This window comes from Cyprinodon variegatus, unplaced genomic scaffold, assembly GCF_000732505.1.
Source record: "Cyprinodon variegatus isolate N-32 unplaced genomic scaffold, C_variegatus-1.0 Scaffold913, whole genome shotgun sequence".
Classification (NCBI taxonomy): domain Eukaryota; kingdom Metazoa; phylum Chordata; class Actinopteri; order Cyprinodontiformes; family Cyprinodontidae; genus Cyprinodon; species Cyprinodon variegatus.
Genome location: NW_015151366.1, coordinates 105949 through 119263, shown reverse-complemented (window position 1 = coordinate 119263; position 13315 = coordinate 105949). Strand labels below are relative to the sequence as shown.

At 35.9% G+C, this 13315-nt stretch overlaps 1 protein-coding gene across 1 annotated transcript; it reads left to right on the top strand.

The window, feature by feature from the left end:
• The first annotated feature begins 5550 nt into the window (after positions 1-5550).
• Positions 5551-12833, top strand: pdzk1 (PDZ domain containing 1). Its single transcript, XM_015398126.1, has 8 exons — positions 5551-5574; positions 7552-7760; positions 7855-8062; positions 10080-10412; positions 10495-10691; positions 10850-11074; positions 11146-11460; positions 12694-12833. Exons 2-8 carry the CDS (start codon positions 7554-7556, stop codon positions 12745-12747), a joined length of 1539 nt encoding a protein of 512 aa, XP_015253612.1. The 5' UTR covers positions 5551-5574; positions 7552-7553; the 3' UTR covers positions 12748-12833.
• The last annotated feature ends 482 nt before the right edge of the window (positions 12834-13315 follow it).

Genomic DNA, 13315 nt, shown 5'->3' with positions numbered 1-13315 from the left:
TTAGTTAATCTTATCAAAGATTACACATCTTTTCTTAGTTAGATTCCCTTGACCAAAAATCTAATTTACTTACTAAAGCCATGGACACTAACTACACATAAAAAATTAAGAGTATAATGTCTCAAATATCTATACAGAAATGAAAAATATTTTTCCAAAAAAAAATAAATAAAAAAACTCAAAAAACAAACCACTGGACTTTGTTTCCATGTTTTAAGATGTTTCGCTTCCCATCCAGGAAAATAACTGGAAAATCAAACTTTCCCAAATTTTTTAATTACAACTAAAAATAGTAAATGTTTTCCTTTTATTTTTCTTCTTTTTATTAACTTTAAAGATAGCCTTTAATGACATCCACAAACAGCATGCTATATAATCAACAACAAAGTTATAACATATAACATAAATTTTACAATGTTTAGCAAATAACATTTAAGTGTGCAATACCAGCAACCAATGAATTATTGTTGCTAGTTCGCTTAACTCTAAATAAAGGAATGTTTACTTTAAATTCTATTAAGAATTTTTTAAATAGCTTGTGACCATTACTTCACAAATATAAAAAATAATAACATATTGTTGCTAACCTACTAAAGTTAATTCATATGTAGCATGTCTGGACAGCTATTGGATTATTTCAATGCAGTTTACCTGAGCTCTCACTTTGGAGACCAGTTTTTTCAGGTTGCCAGTACGTTACAAAAACTTTTTCACATACAAGAATGGATAAATCAAAAAAATACAGTTAAGAATGACTAAGTACCTGGAGGTTGAATGTGAGAGAAAACCTCAGATTCAGAAGGAGAATTAGGTTTATTGCCAAGTAGCTTTGCACTTACAAGGAATTTAACTTGGTGTTGATGGTACAGACAAATTTGATATGTACAGAAAATCTATATCTATATAAAATATACTATATACAATATATAGTATAAAGCCATATACAATATACACTGGGGGGAGGGAGAGAGGCAGTGTGAATGCTACAGGGGTCTGTTGGCCTTACTGATAAGGCTGGTAGCAGATTGGAAGAAACTGTTTTTGTTGCTCGAGGTTTTGGTCTTGATGGACCGCGACCTCCTGCCAGAGTGGAGTGACTGAAATAGTTTTAGGCTGAGTTACGAGGGATCAGCCACAATCTTCCCTGCATGCGTCAGAGTCCTGGAGGCCTTCAGATCCTGCAGAGATGAAAAACTTGGAAAAATATGCAAATCCAATGTAGAGAGCCTTCCAGAACTGAGATTTGAACTGGAGATAAAAAACAAAAATCATACTGTACTTTCTGATCTTTAACAAGTGAAACACTATTAATCTTTCAAAGCAGAGTTTAGTCTAACATATAAAACCAATCCTGGGCTCTAAAGTCAGGTTTAAGTTTTGTTACATTTTTTGATCAAAAACTTAGGGAGAGATGAAAACCATAATCACCTTTAACTTTGCTTGTCCTAAGATTTAGCAATGTCATAACCTTACATAAACTCATCTTCAGCATGCAGTTAATCTTAGGATCTTTTAATTTGCATTTAAGCAAGCTTCTAATGGTAGTGTCATTATTCAGTATCCAACTCTAATCCATGTTGGGTCAAAAATATAAATAACTGCCAAATATTTACACATACAACCACTAATACTGTATTTGGTGATATGTCCTCTAGCCAGTTGAAAGGTCTGGCCATCAATAAGTTCCTATCATATTTTCTGCTATATTTCTAACCACGCTTCTCAGAAATGGTTGTCTATTTATATTCATTGATTTCCTGCCATAAGCCCAGCTTTTAAGCATTGTCCATAAATCTTAAATAGGGTTTAGGTCATGGCTTTTCCACAAGCTTAATGTTTTATCCCTTCTTAAACCTCTATTGGTGTGTTTGAGATCCTTGCCCTGTTTGAACATCAAAACATTTCCACTATCTCTCTGTCAGACTGAGGTTAAGATGGAAAATTTGTAGATGGTCTTTTTTCTTCATTATTCTACTCATGTTGTACAATGCAACGGTTCTACTGGCAACAAAAGACTCTTTTTCATGGTTGGCTACCTTAAAAGTTTATCTTTGAATTTAAAACCACATAATTTTATATATAAAAGCATCAATTCAACCCATCAAACATGATTATTTTATTTAAGAAAAAAATCATATTGTGACTTCTAATAATTAAACATTTACATAATTTGTCTATAAGAGGTTGTTTGGCTTGTGGGAACAAGTTTACTTGGAAGAGTTGATTTTGGGTTCTTATTATATGTTTATGTTAACCCTACTTGAGCATGGAAAATGAAAATTTATTTTCAAGCAGGCATTCAAGCTTGGGTCATTGTGGTTTTGTTCAAAAGCACCTCGCTGTGTTACTCACAGGTGATCATATAATAGAAGACTCTTGGATTTTGGAGGTTTATGACATTACAAAAAAGGGTGGCAAAATCTTCTTTCCATAGACAGATAATTTTTCTTACTATGTCAAATAAGGAGCAAATACACTTACTTCAAGATTTTTATATTATCTTTATATCCATTTTTGCACCATTTGTTTATGTGGGTTGAAATTTGACTCATTTTTTTTTTTTTTTCCAGCTGTTCTCATGACATTAAAATGCATTGAAGCTGGTTTTCGAAAGAAATAAATATGAGGAATATTAAACTCAGGGAATAGCCTAAAACTCAATCCTATACTGAAAATATATTTACTGAAATTAAAATCCTGGACTTCAACCATATAAATAAGCTCAATTAAATCCATTATGAAATACTGTCAAGGTGATATTTTGAGGTCAATGCCTATACCAATGTTTATAACTAAATTTATAAAAGTGTTTATTAGGTTGCATGTAAATACATGGGCTTCTATCTATATATATTCTATTAAATTAGTTCATAAAGATGTGTTCTTTGACATTCAGTTAAAGTGGTAATAAAGCTGGAAATGCTAAATTGCATCATGATCATAGTGCTTTTTTTCTGCATTGTATTTTGTGTTCTGCAATCTCTACGAGTAAATGTTTTAGAGATTACTAGATGGATTTGTCTTTTAACTGTTAAAGAAAACTTAGAAAAATATATTAAAAGATCATCAGGACATTATCCTTACTGTTATTGTTTGCTGTACAACAGATTGAATGCCATACCATTTAGTAATCACTTTTGATCTTATAGTAAGTACAGCTGAGTGATACGTAATGAGGTGGTTTTGTTCACTATTTCTGCAGAGTACATAGAAAGAGAGCAGGGGTAATTTGATATATATTCTTGCAGGATGCTGAAGGAAAATTGATGTCTAGTAAGTAATGGATTTTATAAATCTTTCCACCTTCATTTAGGGATATCTCCCAATATGCATTACTAATCCCTGTGATAAAAGGCTATAAATGTACAAGAGAGTCTAAAAAGAGACAATAAAACTGTTTTGCAACTAATGCAAGTTCAGTGACAAAACGGAATTTCCATCTTTAAAATCTATAGCACCCTCCAAATTTATAAGCCGTGTCTGGAAAAGCAGAAGAAAACAGCATAAAAAAACCTTAATATATATTCATGGTTCTTGCAGTAACATAATCTTATTCTAGATTTTTTTTTCAATATTCTCCTATGTTCTCAAAATGTCCTTAAAAATGTTGTATCTGTATCTAAGTATCTGTTGGTGTAGTACATAAACACATTTAGAAATATAGTTACCCATATGTTAAAAATAAAATCATTTTGAATACTGACCAGGGTAAATATGCTGTAAATGGGGTTAAAAAAAAAAAGAATATGTTAAAAGACATCTCTGTGATTTGACCACAGTGGTTGTTCAAGAAGGCCTTTATGCTGAGCTGTAAAGTATTTTTTTTCTTGGTTGTTAAACAATATCCTTGTTAAAAATCCAGCTTGTTATCTAGACAAAGTTACAAAACATAAAAAACAGCCAAGATAAGTGATACTTTCTGCTCTAATGTATTGCATTTTCATGTTACTGAGATTTCCATTTCTCCACCTGAACAGAAAGCATCAAAGTGACTCATTAACTTTTAAAGTTTGCTCATTTGTTTTCCTTGGTTTTACTTTATACCTTTGTCCAGTCCTTAGCACATGAATGTAACGCCTTGATAACTATTCTGTAGTTAAAGCCTACGGTTGTCATAAACTTTAGAGACAACGCCCAAGGTGGGTGGACTTTTTTAACCTTGCAAATAAACCTAAGTGACATTCTGCATTTTAACAACTACAAAAAATAAGCTAGAAATACCAATTGCTCCAATGATTCAATGAAAAAACATAATCTTTTTCTTTTTCAAATGGTGTTTAACTTAGTACTTAATGTTCTTACCACTTAAACACAAAAGATTACCTATTTAGTTTACAGAAAAGAAGAAAAATATGGTTGGAGTCAATTAAAAAATGTCACCTAGTTTAAAATCATCAGATTGAAACCAACTTCAATTAATGGATTTAAAAAAAAAAAATCCAGATTTGTAGCTAAATATACTACTTTATGCAAGCTTTAAATCACACCAATTATAGCCCAAATAAAATAAAAAAAATTACTGATGTTTTTACTTAAAAGTTGCTCTAAGATGAGAGAGAGAGAGATAACTAAATTCTAAGAGAAACAGAAACAAGTCAAACATTACTCCCATCATCCAGCAACTGTGAAGCTTTCTACAAGAACAGAGATAACAGACTTCTTGAAGAATTTTAGGTCCCTCCTTAGTACATGTAGTACATGTTCTACAAATGTGTTTCAGAGGATGGGATCTCTTCTGTGATTATCTGTACATTAGAGCAAATGACTTAAAACAGCTCAACAAGCTATTAAGAATAACAGCTCTAGAAATGAGTTTCCAAAAAAAAACTCTTTATAAAATGCAAAATTTTGGGATAAACCTAAACACCATCTTCATGATATGACTATAAAAAAAACAGAGTGTGTTTACTGAAAGGCTCCTTCAGATAGATGTATCTTCATTTTTATCTTCACAAATATTTTAAAACAAAGACGCCTCCATTATAATATCCTCAATATGTTAGGTGCTGGAAAAATAAGCCTTAGGCTCACTTTTTTTAAATGTTATTAGTACAGTAGTGCTTTGTCTTGGCACACAGTGGGATAACATTAAGGACTGAAAACCTCATGTCTAAGATGTGCATAATTGTTATTCTATAACTTTTTTTCCGTGAAAAATAGAAATGCTGTTGAAATGGCACTGTTGTTCCCTCCTAGGAGTTCAAACCTCCTAAAACATCAAGATCAACAGGCTTTCACAGTCAAATCTTTTGTCATTTCTATACAAATATTTTCAGGATGCTTTCCGCTTTATTTTGACTGTGTCTACTATAATTGCCCAAAATGCTACCTGCAGTGTGTACCTTTGACCACTGAACAGATGACTGCTCACCTCTTGATGAAAAGCTGCACATAGCCAGACTGTCCTAACACGCGACACTGTTAAATAACTCAGCCTTTAGGCTCACCTTTGAGCTGCCAAAGTCCACGAGGAGAGATGGAGAAGAGGGAGGGGGCAGCTATAAGATGCGATAACAGCTAATCAGTGACAGGTGAGCTCCGCTTTAGAAGTGGACGGCGGGCAGAGACGAGCAGGTAAGCAAATGAGCAAATATTTTTTGCATGTCTTTCTTTAATCATAAAAATAACTAAAAAATGATATAAAATGTATGTAAGGACAATTTAGATTGACAAAAACATGTAAATGTTAAAATGCCAGTGAGATTGTTAATGTTGTAAATGTAGAATGAACAATACAGCAAAAAGAAGAAGAAAAAAACCCACAACTGCTCGCTTCAAACTTACTGATTACAGAGACTAACATTTTTAATGAACAAGTGGATTATAAACCTCTTTAGGCCAATTAAAAAGAGAACAAATTTCCCACTTTCGGGTGACCACACCAAAACAGTTACTACAGGATGTTTCTGATGTTAAAGTGTCACAAAAATAAAAGTTAAACACAGATTTATTTATCAACCATAGTGAATGTGTCTATCCATAGTGAAAGCGGAAGCAATGTTACATAACAATAATAACTGAACTTTATTGATCTCACATTGGAGAAATTCAGCTCTGCATTTAACCCATCCCCTTGGGGAGCAGTGGGCTGCCATCGTGCGGCGCCCGGGGAGCAGTGTGGGGTTAAGGTTCTTGCTCAGGGACCAAGAGTGGCAGTGCGTGGGAGTGGGGCTTAAATTCAGAACCTTTGGATTCAAAGCACAATGTGCTAACCACTAGGCCACACTCCCCTAACCTTCAGAGAGTAGTTCAAATATATCCGCATCCCACCAGGATCCTCTAAATTCATTCTATATCTTTTATAAACCCTAAGTATCCAGTCAGGATGCAGGGAACGCTAAGCTAAAATTAAGCATTATAGCTTTGCTGACAAAGCTTTTAAAGTGTGAGATGTTGTTTTAATGATGATCATTCGCAATGTTTCGTGTTTTTTCTATAAAATCTGTGCGCTATGTCCAAAAGATGAGACATCAGTACACGTGTATATCTATTTTATGACCAAGTTTTAATAACATGCAAACAGACAAATTAAAAGGGACAGTCCTTATCGTGTACTCAAAATCTGCAATTTTCTTTATGGTCTAAAGTCAGCTGTGTGTTCCACTAATCATTACCAAGCTCTGCAGGATGATAATAGAAGATTAACTTCTTATTTGAAATCATCAGCACATCTGTGGCTTCTTTATGTGGATTACAGGGTTTATACATAACGTTTAACAGTAGTCACAAGAAGAACGAGGACAATAAAAATACCTTTTAAAGGTATTTATTTAACTCAGCAACTGCAGAAAGAATAATTTGGTATAATGCTATTACAAACGTCTTGATTTTTGCTTTCCCCCCATATCTACAGTCCTAATCTTAATGTTGCTCCTATTTCATTTGGACAAACTATTACTTTTTCCAGACAATATCATCATTTGCAATAGTTTTCCATAGAACTAGGAAATTCTCTCTTTCTAGGAAACTAGGAAATTTCTCTTTTCTGGCAGAAAAAAACAAACACAAATATAAACCTGACATAAATCCCAGCATAGTTTGATAGATGCTTTTCACAAACATAATAGATTTTTCCTGTAGTGACACAATTGATATCAATCTAAATATACGAAAAAAATATCCAAACTCATAATTCTGAATGTGCATTATACATCTGATTTTTCATTTTTATTTGTTAAAGTTTGAAAAACCAACTGAGAAAAACATTTCAGATTTTTGATATTCTTTAATTGCATAAGGTTCAGCAGTTTAGAGAAAGTTTCAAAGCAAAATAATGCACATGCACTAATGATTCTAACCTCTAATCTCCTCTTAATAAGTGCCTTAATGCTTAAACGTAGCATCTCAAGACCTCCTGCGTTACATTAACTCACTATATATAGTATATTGTATGTTTTATTTTGTATATAGCTATAGATTCTATATTCTGTATATATATCTGTCTGCACCAAGTCAAATTCATTGTAAGTGCAAACCTACTTGCCAATAAACATGATTCTGGTTCTGAACAATGATTAGATAAACTATGTGATTCTTTTTCTCCACCCAAAGACATGTCCACCTTCAAGCCCAGGGTGATTTCTCTGGCCAAGAAACCAGGTCAAACATTCGGCTTCTTTCTGAGAGTGGAACAAAATGAAGAGGGTCACCTGATCCGCTGCCTGGAAATGGGAGGTCCAGCTGAATTGGCTGGCATGAGAGACGGAGACCGCATCCTCCGGGTCAATGGAACATTTGTTGATGGGCTGCCCCACTCAGAGGTGAGCAAGCCCTCAGAGACACTTCAGTACATAAATCTAATCGATAATGTCTTTTTAACAGATTTTTTTCTTCTTCTGCATTTCTCTTGGACAGGTTGTGGAGCTGGTGAGGCGTGGCGGAACATCTGTCACATTTCACATCCTGGATGAGTCAGCTTACAAGCGCGCAAAATCTTTGGGGGTAAATCTTTCTGACCCCAAAGCGGCTGCAAATAGAGTAACCAAAGAGACTCCAAAACCAAAACTCTGCTACTTGGTCAAGTCTAGCTCAGGATATGGGTTTTCTCTTCGCTCAGTAAAAGGTAAGATGTGGAACCTCTTTAATGAGTGACAACTGAGGAAAAAAAGAACATTTACAGTACCCTTAAGAGATGGCACTCTTGGCAACAACGTGTAAAAAGTTTGACCGTTTACCTGTTTCGTGTAGCTGTTCTGTTTCAGAGCAGGTTTAGAAAAAAATCATTGATTGTTTAATCATTCAATGTTTAAAAAGTAGAGAGCTGAAGCAAAGAATGACATGTTGGGCTCACCAGGTTTCCACAAATTTCTTATTTAAAGGTTTTGAGAACATTAAAAGTATGCAAAGTATCATTCATTCTCCAAAATGCCAACACTGTCAATAAAACTATATTTGCTTTCAATTTGTGTTTAATCTAAGGACATTTTCCCAATTCAAAGTTTTATTTTTAAAAATGTTGTACTTACCAGGGATGCTAGTAACTACGGAAAAGCTGAAAAGTCTATCAAAAACCTGTGATTGGCACCAAATTCTGTTCTGTAATTATATCAACAAAAAAATATTTATATTTTTTGTCTATAATGTCAGAAAAACCAGATTAACTACAATGGGTAGAACTTGTCATCAGCTTTGTGAATGGAAAGCAAAGGTTCTGATTATGGTAGGGTTGGGTAATTTCACCATCATTCGTAACAGAACTTTCCTTGCTATAGTATTCAGGGGTATCTAAAATTTTGCAGACTGATCACAACATTTATGAAGACTGTGTGGTTACCTAGCAACAGAGCTGGAAGAACTTAGATAGGATCAGAACTACCTGACTCAAAAAAGCTGGAAATGCCTTTCAAATTTTCATGTGTTTTAAAATTATTTCTTTAGAAAATTATTAAATGATAATTTAACACATTTGTTGTTTAATATTAGGTTTATATAAAAAGATTAAATCTTGATTTATTCACCTATGATAGTGTAGAGGACACATACGAAACTCAAGGCCCACACGGCAAATCTTATCATCAATCTTTTCTTTCAAGATGTATAAAGCTGCTAAAATGATTAATTTGAATAAAAATTAAAAATACCAGAGCAGTGGGGTTTTTTTACATAAAAAAATAAAAGTTTTAATAAACCTGCTGAAGGTAGCCTTTGTAGAGACTTAATGATTGAGGAGCATCAACATGACTTTGAATCCTATTGACCCTCATTAGGTCTTCATCAGGTCAAAACTTATGCGTGAGGGCTGCTCAGTGGTGCAGTGGTTAGCACTACTGCCTTGCAGCAAGAAGGTTCTGGGTTTGATTCCTGGCCCAGGGTCTTTCTGCATGGAGTTTGCATGTTCTCCCTGAGCATGTGTGGGTTCTCTCCGGGTACTCCGGCTTCCTCCCACAGTCCAAAAACATGACTGTTAGGTTAATTGGCTTCTCTAGATTCTCCTTAGGTGTCAGTATGTGCGTGAATGGTTGTATGTCCTGTGTGTCTCTGTGTTGCCCTGCGATGGACTGGCGACCTGTCCAGGGTGGACCCCGCCTCTCGCCCATTGACTGCTGGAGATAGGCACCAGCACACCTCGCGACCCCAATTGGGAGAAGCGTGTCAGATAATGGATGGATGGATGGATGGACACTTATTTTAAAACATTTTCACTCATTTGTAGAATGTTTTTGCAGTGCAGGAGCTCTTTCAAGCTGGGAACCGATTCATTCACAACACCTGACCCAGCCAGGAATCAGAATCAGAAATACTTTAATAATTCCACGGAGAAATTACTTTCGTTACATATAGGACCAGTTTGATATAACACAATTGAATACAATATATATATAATTAGGGGGTCCCCGCTCCATCTAGACATCAGTTTGGGGGTCCTTGGCCTGGAAAACGTTGAAGACCCCTTTAATAAACAGAATGTGACTGAAGGCCTTTCAAGTCCTCATGAATCTTTAGCTGTCCTTCTGTACTGAGAAAACATTAACATTTTACTATTCACCTAAAACAGTCCATAGTGGAAACTGTGCAACCTTTCAAACAAATATTTTTTCAGTGGATTTCATCTATGCATCATTTTTGCTTTGTTGAACCAGGTGAGGAGGGGCTGTTCTTGACTGAGGTGCTCGCAGGGGGAGTAGCGGAACACGCTGGAGTCCGAAACGAAGATCGTCTGCTGGAGGTCAACGGGGATAACATAGAAAACCTCACACACGACGAGGTGGTGGAAAAGATCAAACTGGGTGGGAAAAGCACAATGTTCCTGCTTGTTGACAAGGAAACAGAGAGGTTCTATCGCAACAAAAAAGCAAAGATAGCATCATGGTCAGCAACGGTTAAGTTTCTCCCCCATCAGCCACGATTCATTAATATGATCAAAGGATCAGACGGATACGGATTCCTACTCAGAGAGGAAGCTAAACAAGCAGGCAAGGCTAAAAAGAATCACCTTTACATTTCACTAAAGTGATGTGGTTGTGGTTAAACGTCATATGCTGTGATTGTTTGCAGGGCACTTCATAAGAGAAATAGACAAAGGAAGCCCAGCAGAAAAAGCTGGTTTGAAGGAAATGGACAAAGTTGTCGCTGTGAATGGAAAGGAGGTGGAAAATTACAGCCATGACCAGGTGGTGGCCCTTATTAAGAAAAGTGACAGGAAATGCTGCTTCCTTGTGGTGGACAAGGCCACGGACAAAATGTACAAGCAGGTGAACTGCACACTTACCCTTAACATGCTTGCTTATTCCTGAGGACCCCAGGAAGATTAGTGGCCATTTGTTTGGCAGCTAATGGGGATCCTAATAAAACTAAACTAAACTGTGTACGGTTTTGATAGCATAATAATATTATGTCCCATGCCAAACAGGGTAAAGTGTCTCCTATGCTTTTCTGGGAGGAGATGAAGGATTCCAATTCCCCACCAAGTTACAATGAAGCTTTAAACTTACCTGCACCTGTAAAATCATCAATGTCTATGAAGGACAGAGAGGAGGAGCTGAGACCAAAACTCTGCAGGATGAGGAAGACCCCTGCTGGCTATGGCTTTCACCTAAATGGCATCGACGGGATGCATGGCCAGTACATCACAGAGGTAAGACCAAAGAACAACCACTGGGGGGAAAAAGACTCCATATAAAACTGATAACATCCACCTCGTTACAGGTGGTGAGGGGTGGAGCAGCAGACAAAGCTGGTCTGGAGAATGAAGACATTGTGATAGAGGTGAATGGAAAGAATGTGGAGCAGAGCACTCATGCTGAGGTTGTGAAAATAATTCGCAGAAGTGGCAACTCTCTGGAGATGCTGGTAGCCAGCAGGAACGTCTACAAACAGCTTAAAGCCAGAGGTGTGACCATTACACCCCTTCTCCTCGGGGAAACATCCAATGCTCACACTGCAGAAACTCCAGAACCCAACAGGATGGAGACATGGGAGTTGAATGAAGAAGAAATCAGACCTGGAACTCCAATACAGAGGGTGAGTGGTGCTTTCTACCACCAACAGTAATGTCTAACCAGCAGGTTTTAAGAATGACACTTCTGGCCAATAAGTGAGTTAATGAGTGCAATGGAATATTCTGCTTTATTCTGTGCAAATCTAAAAGGTACCAAGCCAATGCGTTCTTAAACTTAATTAGAATAAAACCGATCTGGACTTGGAAAAACAGTCTTTTTTTAAAGGCTCTAAAGTGATGCCATGATAAACTTTTACTTTTACTATTAAGGTGGACTAGGATTCCAGGTTGTACCCTCAGTTATCCCTATTCATTGCATAGCTTTTTGTTGCTGTGGAAAGATACAAACACACCTTAAAGCTTTTATATTGATATTTTACAGTCACATACTTCAGTGAACTCAATCATCAGGGTTTTATGCAGTACAAAACTTTCAAATGGAATAAATATGGGCTGGATTTATTACTGGAGTTTGATTGTTAAATGAGAAGTAGGAAAACTTTTTGACTAGAATATACCCAAGTAGCTCTGGCTGTATGTTTACAGACGTCCTTCTGCACAAACATGAAACTCCACCCAAAAAGTCGGTGGCCCAAATTTTTTGATGATTATTCTCTATTTGGCTCAATTAACCTTCTCACCAACTGACCAACTTCTGTCTTTGATAAATCAAATTATGATTCTGCCACCAACATGTTTCCCTGTGGGCATGGTGAGGTAAGGTAGATTTGCAGGGGTCGTTCCGTCACACATAGCATTTTGCATGTAGGTCTGTTTCAGTCTAAATCTTTTCCTCCTGTTGGTCTGTTCCTTACAAAAGCTTGACATAAACTGGACCCTTCAGACATTTTTATTAACAATGACGTTCTTGCCACTCCTCCATAAAGAGATTTGTGGAATGTTGAATGTTTGCACAGTGAAATGATAGTTTGACCTAAGCAGCACATCTCTCTTGTCACGATGGTCCTCTTGGCTAAAAAAAGCTTCCTGTCCAATCTGTCAGTTCAGGTGGATGATAATATTTTGGAAGGTTTGCTTTTGAGCAATACTCTTTCATTTCTTGAATGATGGATTGAATAGACGTTTTTATGACCTTAAACTGCATTAAACTTTTCCTGAACATTTAACACGACAATATAGCAAAGCAAAAATATTTTTGTCAAAACACTTTCAAGCTTTATTTGTTATATTGACGTAGAGATGACATTCTTCCACCCTCAGCTTAGTTATAACAAACTTTTCCTTCTTCTTTTTAGACCTCCTCTGTATCATCATCTTCATCTGAAGGCAGCCTTGATGACAGACTCTGAAAAATCCTGAATGTGGCCAACTGATATTTTTTCACCTTGTGTTCCATGACCCTCACATACTCAGGTGAAAAAAAAAGAAGAAACGGAAGAATAAAATGGCACAGCAAGGTTATTTGAAAACAAAAAAAAAAAAAATGTAATCACAGTAGAGCAGTTGTTCCATGACTGAAAGAAAAAACATTTTGCACCTTTAGCAGCATATTCACTAGGACCTCTAACAATAGGTAATAAAAAGAAGGAATTAACCTTTTCTCAAGGTAGTACAATGTCAAAATGATTTTCATACATGCAAAGCTTCAGGCGGGTACTGTGGGGTTTCTTATAAAACCGCCAATCAAGCAAATAAAGCTGTAGCATATTTATAAAGCTTTCACTGTTTTAGAGGATCAGAAAGGAACTTAAAATAGGTAATCTATAACTTCCACTTTTAACTAAATAAAACAGTAAAGTGGTGAATAAACCTGTTGACATTTAGACGTTATTGTATATGGGAGGGTTGGAGAACACAAGATTTAACCAAAATCTATTTTATTTTTATTTATACAACATCGAATGGCTACAAGACAAA